General features: G+C 36.7%; 1 protein-coding gene across 1 annotated transcript in view; it reads left to right on the top strand.

Annotated features, from left to right (window-relative positions):
• The first annotated feature begins 1,310 nt into the window (after positions 1-1,310).
• Positions 1,311-19,989, top strand: part of parvin (beta-parvin) — a 35,029-nt gene continuing 16,350 nt past the window's right edge. The window contains exons 1-2 of the mRNA XM_069836343.1: positions 1,311-1,890; positions 16,336-16,479. Coding sequence (XP_069692444.1) covers positions 1,326-1,890; positions 16,336-16,479 — 709 coding nt within the window. The 5' untranslated portion in view covers positions 1,311-1,325. The remainder of the gene's footprint in view (positions 1,891-16,335; positions 16,480-19,989) is intronic.

The following is a 19,989-nucleotide window of genomic DNA, read 5'->3' as shown; positions in this document are numbered from 1 at the left end:
GAAAAAAAAAAAAAAAAAATATACCCAATGCAGGGCTGTACTAAAACCGATATATCTAAACCGTTTTTAAAGATAGATGCAAACAGTTTTTTGCAATGTATTTGCAAAAGCATGTTCTACAAACTGTTTGTAACAGAATTTTGATATTAATCCCTACGTTTGTAAAATAAACAATTAAAATTTAATAAGAATTTTCTGATTTTCTTCCTTGCAAACAAACGGACGTATTTTTAAAATGAAATCAATTAACAAAATTCTGTTACAGAGAAAAGTTTCCTAATAGTCTAAAGAATGTGTGTTCTAAATTTTATGCATGTATATTTAATAGTTCAGAAATTATATCCATTTTTGTCTGGCAATGTAGCAAAAAAAAAATGAAGTTACTGGAAACCGATAAAAGCGGGCGTGTGATTTAAAAATCCATAACGCAGGAAGTTTAAAAATGACGTCTCAACATCCGATAAGGGCACAAATACCAAACAAATGTTATGCAATGCATTCCACACATATAAAAAGGTATTTTAAAGAAAAAAAATTTGAAAATTTAATTTACCGGAAACAACAATAAAAGTGGGCGAGTGATTCAAAAATCCATAACGCAGGAGGTTTAAAAATGACGTCTCAACATCCGATAAGGGCACAAATACCAACAAAATGTTATGCAATGCATTCCACACATATCAAAGGGTATTTTAAAGAAAAAAAAATTTAAAATTTAATTTACCGGAAACAATAAAAGTGGGCGAGTGATTTAAAAATCCGTAACGCAGGAAGTTTAAAAATGGCGACTCAACATCCGATAAGGGCACAAATACCCACAAAATGTTATGCTATGCACTCCACACATATCACAGAGTATTTTAAAGATTTTATTTTTAATTTACTCATTTTTCACCAAAAAATACCATACTCTCCCCTGAAGCGATCAATTGAAACCCAAATTTATGTTCCAAATCAGTCATACAGAATAGCTGTACGTAACGATCCCAACAGTAGGTTTTTTTCCTTTCTCTCCTTCCTTCCACCTGAAGACGAAGGGAGAACCACCCTTCGAAACGTTGTGTTTTAATTTTTTGATTGTGACAACCAGCAATGGAAAAAGTCCAAACCCCTCACCTAAACATTAATGATCCACCATTGCTTTCCAACCCCTCATTTAGAGTTTAAAAATGACTATGAAAACCGAACTACACGGAGAAAATTGTCCCTCAACCTATTCGGCACAAATTTCAAGAGGAACTTTGGAATACTGAATTTCGGCCTTAGGAAATCTGGGGCAATGAGAACAAAGATTGTAAGTCGAGTTACGAAGTACTCTGCAGGATATGTTAGCAGCAAGAGTCTGGTTAAAAGTACGCACACTAGGTGACGCTTATCGCTGTGTTGCGGGATGTGGTGGAGCTGACTTCCTGAAAGCTCACACAGTACGAGCGAGGCACCCGGCGATGGACGACGAGGTGGAACGCCCCGTGTGCAGGACGCTGTTCAGGCAGGCGTCCCAGGAGATGCACCTGCGACCCACGCTGCCCTCGGACTCCGAAGATGAGGATGACGCCGCCCCTCGCGTCGTCGACGTTTTAGTCAAGACGCCCAGCAGCCAGTCCGCCGCTGACAGGGACGACGTGGGCAGCCAGTCCGCCGCTGACAGGGTTGGCGAAGGCAGCAAGTCCATCGCTGACAGGGTTGGCGAGGGTAGCCAGCCTACCGCTGACAGGGATGACCTGAGCGCCGAACGGAATGTATTGCAAGTTGAGCAGCGACACAGACCCGTTACGTTTGATGCGTCACGTCTGCAGCCGCCGGGTGACGAAAGCGTGCAGCGGGAAAGACCCGTGACGGTAGGCGAGGAGGCGAATTTCCAGCAACCGGAATCCGTCGGAACGCTCAAAGGTAGGGCGCTGCTATAGTAATCGTCAAGTAAGAAGGCGGCCCGATTTATAGCACTTCTGCGCATGCGGTCACGTGATTTCATAGTAAACTAATCAGCTTCATTCAACTGTTAGAAGATGTTACATTACTATTGCACTCTGCTTAATTATATATTTTTATATGTTACTTTTGATTAGCAATAATTGTGATTTTCATAATACAATTACTGTATCTGTTTTTTTCGAAACATGGGACATGAAGTTAAGCGGCCGTACTTGGAACTACAGCGCTTTGTTGCCAATTTGGGCGATCATGCGATCAGCTGATGCCAACTACCGTTGAAACATTCATTGATAAAATTAACGCGATGTTTTTGAAAGAATATAAAACTTGACAGGGAATGAAATTAAAAAAAATATATAAGAATCCTTGTGTGGCGGGCCTTTAGATAGATTCTGTTCTTTTTTACAAAAAGATAAAAATATCTCAAAATATAATTCCTCAGGGACATAGATTTCGCATTTTATCGCAGATTAAAAAACTACAATACTATATTATTTAACATGTTTTTGAACATAAAAATACTTACTTGAACAACATTCGGGCACATTTAGCATTTATCGTGATAGCGAAAATCTACCATCTCTACCAATGTGGTTATTTTAGTGCTTAACAGTTCACTAAAACAGATTGACTCGAGAGTTCAGGTGATTAGACGTGCAAATCTTTACAAATGATGACCGCCATATCTCAACGAGTCTAGAATCTATACTTCGTTTCATAATATATGATAGACGAATAGATAGACAGACAGACAGACAGATAGATAGATAGATAGATAGATAGATAGATAGATAGATAGATAGATAGATAGATAGATAGATAGACAGACAGACAGACAGACAGACAGACAGACAGACAGACAGACAGATAGATAGATAGATAGATAGATAGATAGATAGATAGATAGATAGATAGATAGATAGATAGATAGATAGATAAATACATGACTGAATGAATACCGATTAAGTGAATAAATAAATGAAAAAATAAACGAATAGATAAACGAATAAATAAATAAATAAATAAATAAATGACAGTGAATAGATAAATAAACCAGTAAATAAACAAAGAAATAAGAACATAAATAATTAAACAAAAAATAAATAAACAATGTTTCATTTAAAGAAGATTCTACGTATCTACGACATATAACTAGGGAAGGAAATATATTACTTAATCGAAATCCGATCTATTTCAAATACCTAATAATACGTCTTAATAATGATTCTTCCCTTGTGATTAGAGCTAGGATTTGTATGTAGTAAAAGCTAATATTTTTAGTCGGTATATTTATAAACATGCAAGCCATGCCCCCCCCCCCCACTCCTTTTACTTGTTATTCAGTACTTCCATTAGTTAGCGCTTAAGGTATTTAATCCTCTTAACCACCACTTACAAAACAGCTGGAGGTTTTAAAGCTGCATTGTCTAGTGCTTGTGACTTTTCTTGCATTTCGAGTCTTGTCAACCTTCTTAACCGGCATCACATCGACTCAACTATACTCGGCGTCATTCTTAACTCTTACTACGTAAAAATCCTAGCTCTACACCCGAAAATGTGTGTGACGTCGCAGTAAAAATTGAGATGTTTACAGAAACAACAGTCTGTACTTCGTTGGGCGGTCTGAAGCGTTCTACCTCCGTCCAACTTTAAGATAAGCGTGGAATGAGATTACTGCCATTGGTTGAATAGTAATTATACAGAGTGATTTATATAGAACTGACACATTTCTTTCATTAATTGTTTCAAAACGAATTATGCTAGCGACAACTTATTATACCTAAAATGTAGAGGAATTTTGGGAGATTATTTACCTCTATAGCAAATGTTCAAAATGTCCTCCATCCTGCATAAGGCACAACTCAACACGTCGTTCCATGTTACTGGCCACTCGTTGGAGGACTCTGTTGTCAATAGCTTGAATCTCCTGTGTGATGTTGTGTTTCAGATCGTCCAATGTCTGGGGACGTGTGGCGTAAACCCTGTCTTTTAAGTAATCCCATAGAAAGAAGTCCGGCGTTGTCAAATCCGGAGATCTCGGTGGCCACAGGTTCCTGGAAATTATTCGGTCGTCAAAGAAACTTGCTCTTACGTCAACAACAACCGTGGGAAGCCTAGATGAACGATGCTTGGCCTTTTCACTCACCAGAGACCCAGTTGTTTCCAATTTGTTTACCAGTCGCAGTATTGTGTTTCTTTTGGGAGGATTGCGAACACCAAATTCTCTCTGGTATGCCTTTTGAGTAGCTGTAATTGAATTCGTAATCCAGTATTGCTTCATAAGGAAGAGTCGTTGATTTAATGTGTACTGCATTTTCACGTTGACACAAAATGTCGAAAACAGCTGCCAACAATAGGAATAAAACATAAACATCTCCGCATCTAGTGCTGCCAACAATAGGAATAAAACATAAACATCTGCGCATCTAGTGACAAGGAATCGAAACTCCAGAACATTCTGCTTAATTTGGTGCTAAAATTGGGTCATTGAATGAATTTCCAACGGAATAATTAAAGAAAGAAATGTGTCAGTTCTATATAAATCACTCTGTACTTCTCTCCTCCTCTGCCGGGAACATTTACTTCTCCTGTCAGACATTACGGAACGAAGTATAGATAAACTAGAGACGCACCGTCAACTGAATGTCTCGCGTTCTTTCCTCTCTCCATGGCAACACATCATAAGGGGTGTTGGCGACCTTTTCTCTGTTTTACATAATACTGCTTAATAATCACTTGCTGAGCATAAAAAGAAAGCAGATTTCCTGATCAAAGGCAGTCGGTGTCGATAGCACAGAACACAAAGAACGTCTGATGTTCTTTTGGCGTCTTCCAGTCCGCTTGAACAAACTTGTCTAATTTTGTTTTGTCGGTGTCACTTTAAAGGTTAGAAGGAAAACCACCTACACAAAAAGGTAGTGGGTAAAGCTGCAGTGAATGTTATAATTTATTTAACGAACTAAAACAGACGTTAAACTTTTTACTTTCTCATTATAGAAAAGTAGTATTAAAAAGTATCGTGTCGGCCTGGATGGAGCAATCGGTACAGTGCTGGCCTTCTTTTTTTTTTTTTTCAAATTCAAATTTCAAATTTATTTACAATTTAAATTTGAATTGAATACATATGAATAGATACCCGAAATGAGCATATGCTCCTGCTCGGGTACAGTCCAGTAGTCTACATAAATTTTACAGGGTTCAAATAATAATGCTGATGATATAAATAATAGTAACAATAATAATAATAATAATAATAATAATAATAATAATAATAATGATAAAAAATATTTACAATAATAAAATAAATACTAAGACGGATAAAATAAAATATAAAACCACTAGCGAGAGTTAACACAACTTAAATAAGCATATAATAACCGGAAAAAATGCCAAACTCGAAAATCAACAGAAAAGTTCGTTGTATCGCAGACGACAGCAACCGCCGTATTGACGTTGTGTTGTGCATTAATGGTAGTAGGGGGGAGCCGAAAGTCTACGTAACTGCCGTTCTCTTCTAATCTTCACGTAAAATCATGGGAAGTTAATGCTGAAAAACAAAATGTCTACGAGTCAAACTGTTCATTATTACCAGGATAAATACAAATAATACTGAAATATATTAATCGAGTTTCAGTTATAGATCTCTCCTTTTGTGCAAGAGGTATCATATCAAAATATTTTATGAATGACGGGGAAAATATAAATTTCAATAACTTTCTAGTGACAAGATATAGTGACAAGTGCAATCAAGTGTATCTGTGGCGATGCTAAGAAAATCATTTATTGGAGATATACACTGTTATTAATCAAGAAAATGATCTATTTATATTTATTACAATGTTTTATCCTATAGGGTACATGCATAAGATAAATACAATAAAAATTAGTACCATATAATGCTAGTAACACTTAAAAAAAATTATAATAAAATTTATCAAATATCATACAAACATTTTCACTTTATTTTTAAACTTAAGAATGTGTAAATTGCTTAGGTCTGGATTATTTTTCAATACTAAATTGTATAGTCTTGGTCAATAATTCCTACTGTGTCTTAATCCAGCCGTGTCCGAGGTTGCTGGTTCGATCCCGGCCCAAGTCGATTGTATTTAAGTGTGCTTAAATGCGACAGATTCATGAGAGTACATTTACTGGCATGTAAAAGAACTCCTGCGGGACAAAATTCCGGCACAGTGGCGACGCTGATATAACTTCGGCAGTTGCGAGCGTAGTTAAATAAAACATATTAAAAAAAAAGGTACCCTGATTACGCAGAAATAAATGTCCAGACTCTTAAGGCAATACGCGTTTTCAGCGCCTCTGATACCGAAAGCGCGCTTTTTGGCATGATGTCTGCCTACGTACTGCGCTCTCGCAAACAATATCGGAGTTTTCTCGATATTTAATGCCGGTATTTAGGAGTAAATTTACCTAACGAACAAGAAATATACTTATTAAAAATTAACGAGTCTTCATTTCAAATCGTGAAAAGACAAACGCTTTTCTCTTCAAGAAACATCAGATGATTGTATTCGTGATTTTCTGTGCAAAGGTAGAATAAACTGGCAACTGAGACTGCGGGATTTCAGTCAAGGACAAAACGATAAACCAGTAATTGTATACTATTCATAAAAATTTCTATTTTTTTTTTTTTTAATTATTAGTCCAAGTTTTTGTCCCTTCAGTGAGATTACTGAACAGGTATTGGAGGGTCGCTTCTAGTCCCTCACTTATTCAAGGCTACCATTTACTAGTTGTAAACCGCTACGCGAAGGTGACTTTCCATTGGAGTGAGATCTCAAAAAGGTTATAAAGGGTGCCCCAACGAAAACACCGGATTTAATATGAATAAATGCAACAAAATAGGTAACAGAACAGATAACAGTGTCACCAATTCAATGACAACAAAACACTGTTGGGACATTGCGTAATAATTGTCTTGTTGTTGGGTCCGCGGAACTGTTATCTGTTTTATTGCATTTATTAACATTACATCCTGCGTTCTTATTGGGACACCCTATATATTAAAAAAAACATGCTTAGAGTGTCATTATAAATCACTAATAAATTTATATCAATTTAAAAGCCTCTTTTCGTATAGAAAAATATTAGGCAAGATTACAATACAGGAATAGCTATTTTACACACATTTGTGTAAAATAAAGCTAAACGCAGAAAACGTACCTACATGCAGAGCCACGTTACGTACCTTAATGACACTAATTTTTTAAAATAAAATCTTATTACTTTAATTACTCGAGTAGGCCTACTGAGATACAGGATAATGTGGTGGTGGTGGTGGTGGTGGTGGTGGTGGTGGTGGTGGTGGTGGTGGTGGTGATAATAGAAGGAAAAATGAGAGGAGAAACAAAAAGGTACGCAATCGTGCGTCCTTGCAAAGAAATTTGGGGCTGTGAGGAAGAATCTAAATGAGCTCCAACTCTGTTATACAGTCTTGCACAGGGCTGGGCAAAATACTGACATCTAAGTATTTCAAATACAAATACAAAATACTTCAAATAATTGTATTTGAAATACAAATACAAAATACTTTTAAAAAATTAACCAAAATACATTTGTATTTCAAATACTCGATACAATATATAGGCCTAAAGAAATAAGAATATTACCGTACTGAAAATCTAAAATATTATATTAACATTAAAGGTATTTTTACCTCGAAGTTTTATATAAACTCTGTAACTGAACATTCTTCCTTTTCCCAGTCAGGAATGAAATTATGCTACATATGAATAATTACTGCTCCCTTTCAAAAAAAAAAAAAAAAACAGTTCCTCAAATGTTCATAAGATAAGGATCCCCTTGCTGGTGAATGAATAAATCCTGCAAAACAGAACAGTCTCTCTACAGGCGCAGAGGAACACAAACTTGTATTATATTTATAAAAGCTTGTTTCACTGTTGGGTAATTCTCTAGAGTGCACAGGGATGTCCCTTTGCCATTGAAGAATTGTATGAGCTCATACTCCACAGCAGACAAGTTCTTTTCTTTTTGCTTTTCAAAGTCTGTTTTACTTGAGTTGAAAACATAAAAATTGTTTTTATTGTCTTCATCGTCTGAACTGACCAAAGATGTAGCAGACAACTGCTCAGCTGATTTCACACACATATTCTGTGTCCTCTTCTTATCATTTAGTGAGGCAATGTCAGGTAGCCATCTCATCTTCAATGATGGGTGGAGCAAGCTGCCAAAATAGCTCAATTTTCTTCTGGGATCAGATCAAACATCACTTTAAATCTTGATGAAAGTGAACTTATTAGGATTGGAGTTACTTGGAATAGATGGCGTAGATTACTAGGTAACAGAATATGTAATCTGTTTTTAAGGGAAATTAATGTGGACAAAAGTTGGCCGTAATAGCACGTCTTCTCGTTTTGCATTAAATCAAGGGCTACGGCAATGGGTTTCAGAACTGTACAATATTCGTCAAGGTACTGAAACTCAACATCTTTGAAGGTTGGCAATCCCAGTTTTTCACATATACTGTTTATATCATGTTTGAATTGAAATATTTGAGAGACTGAGTCATAAAGAGAATTCCATCGAGTTGGGCAAGGAACCTTTGATGAATATTTCAAGACGTCTGATATAATTTCTGAGGATTTGGGTCTCCTAGACGCATTCCATAATGCTACACATTTAGCAAGTGTTGGGTGATGGATCCTTGATGCTGTTGGAGATTTCTTTATGGCATTAAGGAAATCAGTTGTGGCAAGAAAACTAAGTGTAAGGTTAGCACAACTGAAATGGGCAGGCAAATAAGACGAAAGTTCATTCTTCAAATCCAAATCCAAAACTTGAAGAACAAGAAGAATAAAAAAATATTTTGAGTATTTGAAATACAAAATACATCAATTTTATGTATTTAAATACAAAATACTTTCGAAAATCCTTACAAATTACAAAATACAAATGTATTTCAAATACTGCCCAGCCCTGGTATTGCAAAACAGGTTGACAATAACGATACTGAGCGCCTGGCGCTGTAGGCAGTATGCAAAGCTCTTCCGCCATGCGGGCTGCCTTAGTGTTAGATTTAGTTCGCTCTCTTTTTGGGTGGAGGCTGCGGTTTTGTGATATAAAAGGCAAAGCACGTCATTTAGCCATCCAGGTATCACAATTAGCTATCTTCAAGAGCAACAACATGCAGCGTAAAACTACAAACTACAACTATCAGAAACCTGAAAGTACGTTTTTGTTAAAAATAACATTCTTTTTTTAAAACTAATATTCTATTTTCTTAAAAATGATTTTAATGAAATGATAATGAATTTGCTTACAATAGTTAAAAACATTATTTATATGAACAATAAGCTTTTTTTAGGTATACATTTTGAGTCTTAAAGTATAAACGATACAATGGAATGTATGTTCTTATTTGATCTATTGTTTTGTAATTCTGCAGGTTGCAATTGTTCATATATATTTCACATTATGCTTATTTCCTTTGCTATTACGAATTGCTAACAGATTTTGTTCATTTATGTAATAGATATTTATGAAGTTACTGCAAGTTCAAAATAATAAAAAATATAAATGTGTTAAAGTGTCGAATCAACTGTAGGAGTAGGCCTACTTGCAAACACTTTTTTAATTTAGACAATCAGAAAAATTCAATACAGAAGAAACGCAGACATATATTACAGTAGTTTTATTTATTGCAATCTGGCTATATGCAGACAGTTCATCATTGTGAAGAATTTCGCGGCAGTCAACAAAGCGTTCCACAATTAAATGGATTAATGACTATGTGCAAATGTATAATGTCGGGGTGGTATGATTGTATTGCACTGTGTTTAAATACATTTCATGGTATTCGTACATTGCTTCACAGCTAGAATATAAAACATTTCAAACAAAAAAAAAAAAATTTAATGGTACTATAAAGTCTTAATTATAGTCACAGTCTAGTTGAAATATTTACAGACGAGTTTTAGAATATAGTCTACTAATACAACTGAAAGGTTTAGAATCAATACTTAATACAAGACAAATATTCACGAAGAATTGTCGAATGTCATAGATTCACCTATGGAATAGTAGGCGTGAGAAATTAAGGCTCATTCACAATGAAAATTAAACATAACGTAAGCGTTAACTTAACGTTACAGTAAAACCAAGAAGTCATACCATCATTCACGATGGGAACATAAACATAACAGCAAACATACTTGGTAACCATGGAAACATAACAACGACGCCATTTCCTCATATTCTGTCGTATACTTCAGCGCTCCACGATTGTGTTCTGTTTGCAAATCACGTAAGCATAAGCATGAAAGTTTGGAGTTTGCAAACTTTCATGTTAACGTCTTACGGTAATGTTTATGTCAATGCTTATGTGAATCATTGTGAATGATCCCATTTGAGGGTACACGGGAAAAACGATCAAGGTCCATAAAAAATCGAAATTGAGTTAATAATGCTATCTTATAGTGGAAAGGAAGTACTATCATGTGTAGCTGGTAATAAGAAATCATCGTTCTTGACATTCCACTACGTCAATTTCTATTAAATGCACACATAACAAAGTATTAAGTACTTAAACTTTAAAATTCGTTTTTCTCGAAACTTTCTAAAATGCATCTTGATCGTTATTCCCGTGTACCCTTCATTTGGTAGCCTGGGCGCAAACTTGTGTTTATGTTACGGTCATGTTTAATTTTCATTGTGAATGGGCCTTTAGGTATTTCTTTAATTTGGCCCTAAATAATCTTATGTTTTGAGTTTGATTTTTATATCCATATGGAAGCTATTGAACATTTGACGATGGATGAAACTTGAGATTAAAAGAACGGATAATCAAAACAATATCATCTACTTCGCACATGCTAAGATTTTGACAGTTGTCACGAAATTCTTGCAATATGTTCGTCGCGGACGTTACAGAATTGTTGATAGACTTCTTTGCGCTCGCTAAACTCGAATTTAGCCGCCTGACAACAATAATATAGATATAACAACACAATTTTATTTTCTGCTCTCTTCTTGCCGACGTGTCAAATCAGAATTATTTCATTTTATTGTGGTGACAAGTCAGAGAAACTTCGATAGTGTGTTGAGTGCATTGCATTTTAGAACAGCTTAGCCGTAAGAAAATTATTAATTTTGAATTAGTTTTATCAATTATGCCTGCCAGAAATGTGCAGCTGAAGCAATGGTTGAAGGATAAACAACTTTAACAACTGATGGTATTTTAAAATTCTTATAGGCTTGTTTAACAGAAAAACCATCAATAATAGTAAATCGCTTGAATGAAATAGTTTTTTAAAAATTTAATTACGCATATTTTATTATTTTAGTGCATATACCCTGGTTTAAGTCCATACGTGAATGCATATCTTGTCTTTTTTGGTACATGTGAATCCACCTCCTAGCTAATGTTACAGACAGTTTTCAGTCAATATTTCAACTCATCTTCCCTTCACTTCTCTGCTTCCTTAAATTAAATATTTTAATCGGTCGACAGCCAGGGTTGCCAGATTCTCTCGTCAGGAATCCAGGACAGGTGACGATACTGCATACCATACGTGACTACACATTTGGATTAATCCAATTAGTAATACAACTGATTTGATTAGTTTTATGTAGGCCTATTTAGTTTATTTTATTGGGTTATTTTACGACGCTGTATCCACATCTAGGTTATTTAGAATCCGAATGAAATGGTGATAATGCCGGTGAAATGAGTCCGGGATCCAGCACCGAAAGTTACCCAGCATTTGCTCGTATTGGGTTGAGGAAAAACCCCGGAAAAAACCTTAACCAGGTAACGAAATCGAAAAATCGAAGGAGAATTGGGAGGAAAATTTAAAAGGTACGCAAAACGCGTCCTTGCAAGGGGTCGGGGGCTGTACAAAACTAAATATGTGAGCTCCAAGCCTGTTGGCCACTAGTCTCACTCCGGGTTACGCTGCTCCCCTGAGGGAGCTCTAGAAAATTTTGAAGGGGAAGCCGAAATTGGACGTAACCTCTTAGGTACCACATTCGCGGGGGGGGACTGACTTTGATCAATTGATCACGGAACGGGGCGAGGAGGAGTTGGCTGGTGTTTGCCGTTAGAATAGCAAGACGCCGTCATCTGTTATTCGATGACAAAGCATGTGAAGGCCGTCGGAAGAAGCGCCGTGAAATCTAATCTGCAATTTGAGAGGTCCCTGTCCTTTCAATTTGCGACTTATTGAGTGACCTCGTATATTTAATAGACTATTTATATTATCCGAACTAGGGCATACATCGTTTATAATAAGAGTGGAATATATATGGGGAAGGGCATATAGGTCCGTGGCCCATTTCTTATAGGGCTCATCCCGACATTTGTCTTACGCCTGAGGAAAACCACGGAATACCTTAGGCGAGATGAGTTGTCTCATGTATAAGAGACTAGCCAATTTGGCTATTATGTAGGAGGTGATTGCTGTCATGAGCCTTGTTGAATCGTCTCAATTTTGAGACAAGCCATTTGGCTATATGATGGCTCAATTACGAAGAGGGGGAGAGATGTAATTAGTTGATTAATTTAAAGTAATTAGGGAGATTAATGGGGATATGAGTGCAGGTCCGTGGCCCATTTCTTTTAGGGCTCTAACCAGGTAACTTGCCCCGACCGGGATTCGAACCCGGCCACCTGATTTCGCGGGCAGACGCGCTGACCGTTACACCACAGGTGTGGACCGTTTTAAGTATTTCAACGAATTATGTCTGGCCCAGACTTTTAGTTTTGTTACTATTTTGCAAGATCATGACATTTCCTTTGAAATATTGACAAATTCTGAAAAAAAAAATAATAACGTCATATTATAGCCTGATGTACATAGAAAAAAAATTGCATGATACAGTATTTACATCCTATCAATAATAAATAAGCTTCCAAAGACAGTAAAGACTAAAGATACTGTGTAACACGTAATACATACTATAGTATTATCGTTTTTATTTCAATACAACCCGATAGGAGGCACCAGGCGGCGTTGAACATAGGTTGGGCAGGGTCTTGAAAAAATTAGCAAGGAATTTTAAAGATACGTTTACAGAAATAAACAAAGAATAAAAGGAACTGTATTTTTTAAATCTTTTTGACATTCCGGTAAAAATGTAAGCAAATCCAGGAAACAGGACACACCATTAAAATCCAGAATAATTCTGAAAATTCAGGACGTCTGGCAAATCTGTCGATAGCTCCTGTTCATTGTGCATGACGTATGTCGATTAGGCCCGTAACACACTTGCAGAGTTTTCGCTAGAGAGAAATGTGTTGCGAGAAAATTCAAAGATTGATAACATGGATTCAAATGGACGTCCACACACTGGAAGAGATTCTCGTTCGAGGCAAAAACCTCGCGCGAGTTTCTCGCTGGAACCGGTAGCTCAGCGAATTTTCTTGACACATTTATCAAAGATGTTTGACATTTATACTCTTTATGACGATTGAATGTAGAAAAAGATATCACAGGTGGCGATGAAGTGTATTGTTTTTATTTGAAAATGAGGAAAGATGGCTGATAATTGCAGTCAGAAACTTATCGAACTTGTACGATGTCACCCGTAGGCCTATTTATATGATACACGGGATGAAAACTATAAAAACACGAAACTTGAAGAAGAAATCTGGAGACAAATATCAGATTATCTGAAAATAAATATGGCTATATTTTATTTTGATGAGACTTAAAAGTATTAATTAAACATTTGAAATGAAGGGCTCAGAGCCAAAGGCGACTAACCAACAATATTACAAAATGAGTAAATAAGAGTCGATATTAAGAGGAACCTGACAAAAATGATTGGTTTCACAATTTATTTTAATTGGTCTACATTGAATAAATACAATATATATATATATATATATCATGAATCTCTAACAACAATGTCTAGTTTTGAAAAAAGGCTTAATAATGAACAATACAAAATTGTGGGTTGGTCACCTTTGGCTCTGAGCCCTTCAAATAATGTATCTATATGTCTTAACAGTTTACATAATTTTAATCAGAACATAGCAAAGAATCCTCTATCATAACATGAATGGCAAAAAACTGAGGTCCATTCAACCTGAAATAACGCCTAAATTTATCATCATTCAAATCGAAACCAGTGTCCAAAACTCGCCCTTATTTTCGTAAGCTACAATGTGATTTTCAGATATTTCTGGCTTTAATTTTAGGCCTACTTGTTCTTTTCATTAACAAAATATGTTCATGTCACTCCATTTTCTCAACATCTGAATACTCAGATTCAACATAGCGTTCGTACGTAATTTGTAAAGTATATTTACAGGTTATATATTTAAGTACGACAATATACGTAAATACATAACGTATATTTCCCCCAACGAGTGATTTCTATAATCAGAAAAATGCATTCTGCATGAAGGCAGTGCTAGATGATCATAGCGAGGTGTGATCTGTGATAGCGAGAACTCGCCAAGTGTGTGGAGGAAGGCTCTTCGCCTCTTTCTCGCAACACATTTCTCACTAGCGAAAACTCTTCAAGTGTGTTAGTTTCGTAACACACTTGAAGAGTTTTCGCTAGCGAGAAATGTGTTGCGAGAAAATTCAAAGATTGACAACATGGATTCAAATGGACGTCCACACACTGGAAGAGATTCTCGTTCGAGGCAAAAACCTCGCGCGAGTTTCTCGCTGGAACCGGTAGCTCAGCGAATTTTCTTGACACATTTATCAAAGATGTTTGACATTTATACTCTTTATGACGATTGAATGTAGAAAAAGATATCACAGGTGGCGATGAAGTGTATTGTTTTTATTTGAAAATGAGGAAAGATGGCTGATAATTGCAGTCAGAAACTTATCGAACTTGTACGATGTCACCCGTAGGCCTATTTATATGATACACGGGATGAAAACTATAAAAACACGAAACTTGAAGAAGAAATCTGGAGACAAATATCAGATTATCTGAAAATAAATAGGGCTGTATTTTATTTTGATAAGATTTAATAGTATTGATTAAACATTTGAAATAATGTATCTATATGTCTTAACAGTTTACGTAATTTTTGATCAGAATATAGCAAAGAATTCTCTATCATATCATGAATGGCAAAAAAAAAACTGTTGTCCATTGAACCTGAAATAACGCCTAAACGTATCATCATTCAAATCGAAACCAGTGTCCAAAACTCGCCCTTATTTTCGTAAGATACAATGTGATTTTCAGACACTTCTGGCTTTAATTTTAGGTCTACTTTTTCTTTTCATTAACAAAATATGTTCATGTAACTCCATTTCGTCATCATCTGAATACTTAGATTCAACATAGCGTTCGTACGTAATTTGTAAAGTACGATAATATACTTACAGGTTATATATTTAAGTACGACAATATACGTAAATACATAACCTATAATATTTCCCCCAACGAGTGATTACTATAATCAGAAAAATGCTTTCTGCATGAAGGCAGTGCATAGATGATCACAGCGAGATGTTATCTGTGATAGCGAGAACTCGCCAAGTGTGTGGAGGAAGGCTCTTCGCCTCTTTCTCGCAACACATTTCTCGCTAGCGAAAACTCTTCAAGTGTGTTACGGGCCTTAAGGCTAATTCACACGGGGATAGTTTACAGGAGTCAAGTGCTTGGAGCAAGTCGACTTTCCTTCAACTTTCCCCGTGTGATATGGTCGAGACAGTCAAGTTGTGACTTGGCGGTCAAGCAGAATTTGAGTTGACGACCCGTCAACTTTTGTGTCCACTTTCCCGTCACGTGACCAACTTTTCTCCACACTTCCCTCGTGTGAATGCTAACTTGCAGCAACATGGCAAGTAGAAAGTTTGTAGTTTTAGGCCTATTGTCGAAGTAAATTAATAATAATTAATAATGAGCGCCCCTAAGTGGAATTCCAACGATATAATAAAGTTTTTGGAAGTGCATGAGAAGTATGAACTTGTATGGAATATACGTGACAAGAATACCTCAATAAAAACAGCGGGAATTATTATTCCAGAAACTAGTCAGTGAACTCATGGAACAAGGTTTCGAAAACAACAAGGCTCCAATTAGCTGCACACATGCTTTAATATGTGCTGGTGACATCTTCAGTTTCACCAAACTAAAAATGCCAGTTCACTATTGACTTTTATTAACTATAACAGAATACAAGAATTCAGACACCACTACGAATACAACATTCAGCGCGCGCTTTTTTTCAAGCATGGTTACAAGTTTAATGTCTCCGTGTGATCACAAATATAGCATCAAGTTTAGAGACTTCAAGCACTTGACTCCTGTAAACTATCCCCGTGTGACTCGGGTTTTAGAAAACGAATTTTCAGATTTATATTGGCGCCACAGAGAGTGTAGGCAGTCTCTTTAACGACTAAGCCGCCAACGCTTGCTTGCTTTAATTCACATCTCTGTTCACAGGTTTCGGAGTGAGAAAGAAAACAAGTATGGCGTCTCCAAGACCGAAGTCACCTAGGCCGCCCGTCGCTGCGCGTAAAGATGAGAAAGAGGAGTCGTTCTGGGAGAAGATCGGCACCCTGGGAAGGAAGAAGCGCATCAAGGAAGGTACGCACACATTATGCAGCACTTGTTTCCGAGGTGTTACACAGCGTTCTGCATCTCCTTATAAGGCAATTGTTGGTTCTGGGTGGGGCTAAATGTGTCAACACCCGTGGGAGGCCGTTGAACACTCCATCGAATGAGCATGCATTCGACAACACAAGCTTATCGTAAGTGTTCGATAAGAAACAGCAACACTGTAGTGTAGATTGAAGACTGGGGGTAGTGTCATGGGTGTAAGAAGCATTCCAACCAAGCCAAGAACCCCAAATTAGCTCCATCAGTGTCAGTGACGGGAACATGTGTTCCTCGTTACGTCATTACTCAAACACTCGGTGATTCAGGACACCTCTGCTTTCTGTAATTTTCTCGTTTCTAAGAAGACGATGTTATCAACAGGAAACCATAACCTCTTGTCAAAGTCTAAATATGAAACGTGCAATGTGCAATGTTTGCTTAAATCTCAAATGACCTTAAACGCAGCCTTTATGTTGCGTGACATCAGAGGCGCGAATTTAGAAATGTTTAATGGGAGAAGCAATATAATAATAATAATAATAATAATAATAAAGGTATCTCCTTCACATGTCATGAAGGCACTTAGGGGGCGTGGAGGTAGAGTCCCATGCTTTCTTGACCTCGACACTAGAATGAGGTGGTGTGGTCGGCACCACGCTCTGACCGCCTTTTACCCCCGGGAAAGACCCGGTACTCAATTTTATAGGAGGCTGAGTGAACCTTGGGGCCGTCCTGGAAGTTTGGCAACGAGAAAAATCCCGTCACCACCCGGAATCAAGCCCTAGACCTTCCAGTCCTTAGCCAGCTGATAATTTTTATTTATTTTATTGGGTTATTTTACGACACTGTATCAACATCTAGGTAATTTAGCGTCTGAATGAAATGAAAGTGATAATGCCGGTGAAATGAGTCCGGGGTCCAGCACCGAAAGTTGCCCAGCATTTGCTCGTATTGGGTTGAGGGAAAACCCCGGAAAAAACCTCAAACTTGTCCCGATCGGGATTCGAACCCGGGCCACCTGGTTTCGCGGCCAGACGCGCTGACCGTTACTTCACAGCTGTGGACTCCAACTGATGATGAAGATAATAATAATAATAATAATAATAATAATAATAATAATAATAATAATAATAATAATAATAATAATAATTCATTTCATTTATAGTGTCTGCTCAACTCTACATTCTCCAATCTTTCCTATTCTCCCCATATGATCCATATATCTTAAATATTGTCTATCATCTGATATCTTCTTCTGCCCCGAATTCTTCTCCTGTTCACCATTCCTTCAAATACATCCTTCAGTAGGCAGTTTCTTCTTAGCCAGTGACCCAACCAACTATTTTTCTCTTCCTGATCAGTTTCAGCATCATTCTCTCTTCACTCACTCTTTCCAACACAGCTTCATTTCTTATTCTGTCTGTCCATTCACACGTTCCATTCTTCTCCATATCCACATTTCAAATGCTTCTAGTCGCTTCTCTTCACTTCATCGTAATGTCCACGTTTCTGCCCCATACAATGCTATACTCCACACGAAGCACTTCACTAGTCTCTTCTTTAGTTCTTTTTCCAGAGGCCCGCAGAAAATGCGTATTTTTATATTAAAAACCTTCTTTGCCATTGCTATCCTCCTTTTGACTTCCTGGCAGCAGCAGCAGCAGCAGTTCATGTTACTTACTAATAGTAGACTACATCCCAAGACGTATAATAATAATAATAATAATAATAATAATAATAATAATAATAATAATAATAATAGTAATAATAATAATAATAATAATATAGCCACCGGCGTAGCTCAGGCGGTAGCGCATTTGCCTGCTGATCCGGAGTTGCATTCAGACGTGGCTTCGATTCCCGCTTACGCTGATTACCTGGTTGGGTTTTTCCGAGGTTTTCCTCAAATGTAAGAAGAATGTCGGGTCAACAGTGGCGAATCCTCGGATCTCATCTCGTCAAAATGTCGTATCCTTAGCATCATTTCCATTGACGCTAGATGAACTCACACATATTATTATTGTATAACGTCGACAAATAACCGTTAAAAATTGTAATACGTTTATATTAGATAAGATCTGTAGTTTAGCCCTGAAAACGGCCGACTGTCTTGAAGCACATAGTATGTATCAGTTTTGCTACTAATGTCTGTATTGTCTACATATAGTTGGCCTTTACACTAATATGCAACCTCATTTTTTTACAGCTTTCGTATGCAGTACATGTTGTATAGGAACGTCATACTGTAATTCAATTTTATAATGTATGCCCAGATGCCAGTTCGTTTCCTAGTTAGTCTTGAAATACAAGAAATCCAAGCATAATTTTTTCGTAGCTTATTTAAAGCTTACTAACGGAGTGTTAAAATTAGATATTCTTCTGAGTTCTGAGAGTATAGTATACAATACCAAACTTCATACATGATTATGATATAACAAATGGATGTGCAGAAACACGAAGTATAGTATAATATACCTGCATTTGTACCCTAACTATAACCTACAGAATTTTTTTCAGCATTTTTCATCATATCAGTGACTTTCTTTTAAGTACAGAATTATATTCAACTTTAAAAATAAAACAACAAATACTTCAGGACTCAGGAGATTAAGTTAGAGTTAGAGGATTCATTAGCGAGGCTCATTCACAATGAAAATTAAACATAACGTAAGCGTTAACTTACGAATATAAACGTTACGGTAAAATCAAGATCATTCACGATGGGAACATAAACATAACAGCAAACATACTTGGTAACCATGGAAACATAACAACGACGCCATCTCCTCATATTCTGTCGTATACTTCAGCGCTCCACGATTGTGTTCTGTTTGCAAATCACGTAAGCATAAATGCCCATTCACAATGAAAATTAAACATAACCATAACATAAACACAGAAGTTTGCGCCCAGGCTACCAAATGGGATCATTCACAATGACTCACATAAGCATTGACATAAACATTACCGTAAGACGTTAACATGAAAGTTTGCAAACTCCAAACTTTCATGCTTATGCATACGTGATTTACAAACAGAACACAATCGTGGAGCGCTGAAGTATACGACAGAATATGAGGAAATGGCGTCGTTGTTATGTTTCCATGGTTACCAACTATGTTTGCGGTTATGTTTATGTTCCCATCGTGAATGATGGTATGACTTATTGATTTTACCATAACGTTTATATTCTTAAGTTAACGCTTACGTTATGTTTAATTTTCATTGTGAATGAGCCTTAAGCATGAAAGTTTGGAGTTTGCAAACTTTCATGTTAACGTCTTACGGTAATGTTTATGTCAATGCTTATGTGAATCATTGTGAATGATCCCATTTGGTAGCCTGGGAGCAAACTTCTGTGTTTATGTTACGGTTATGTTTAATTTTCATTGTGAATGGAAGTGTTCGCACCCTTGTCGTACGCTAAACATTAACGCTATGTTGACGTCATTATGAGTAATGACATATTTGGTGACGTATGTTAACGTTCATAAAACT

Source organism: Periplaneta americana, chromosome 9 (assembly GCF_040183065.1).
Source record: "Periplaneta americana isolate PAMFEO1 chromosome 9, P.americana_PAMFEO1_priV1, whole genome shotgun sequence".
Lineage (NCBI taxonomy): Eukaryota > Metazoa > Arthropoda > Insecta > Blattodea > Blattidae > Periplaneta > Periplaneta americana.
The sequence above is the reverse complement of the archived record's forward strand: the minus strand, read 5'-3'. Positions and strand labels throughout refer to the sequence as shown.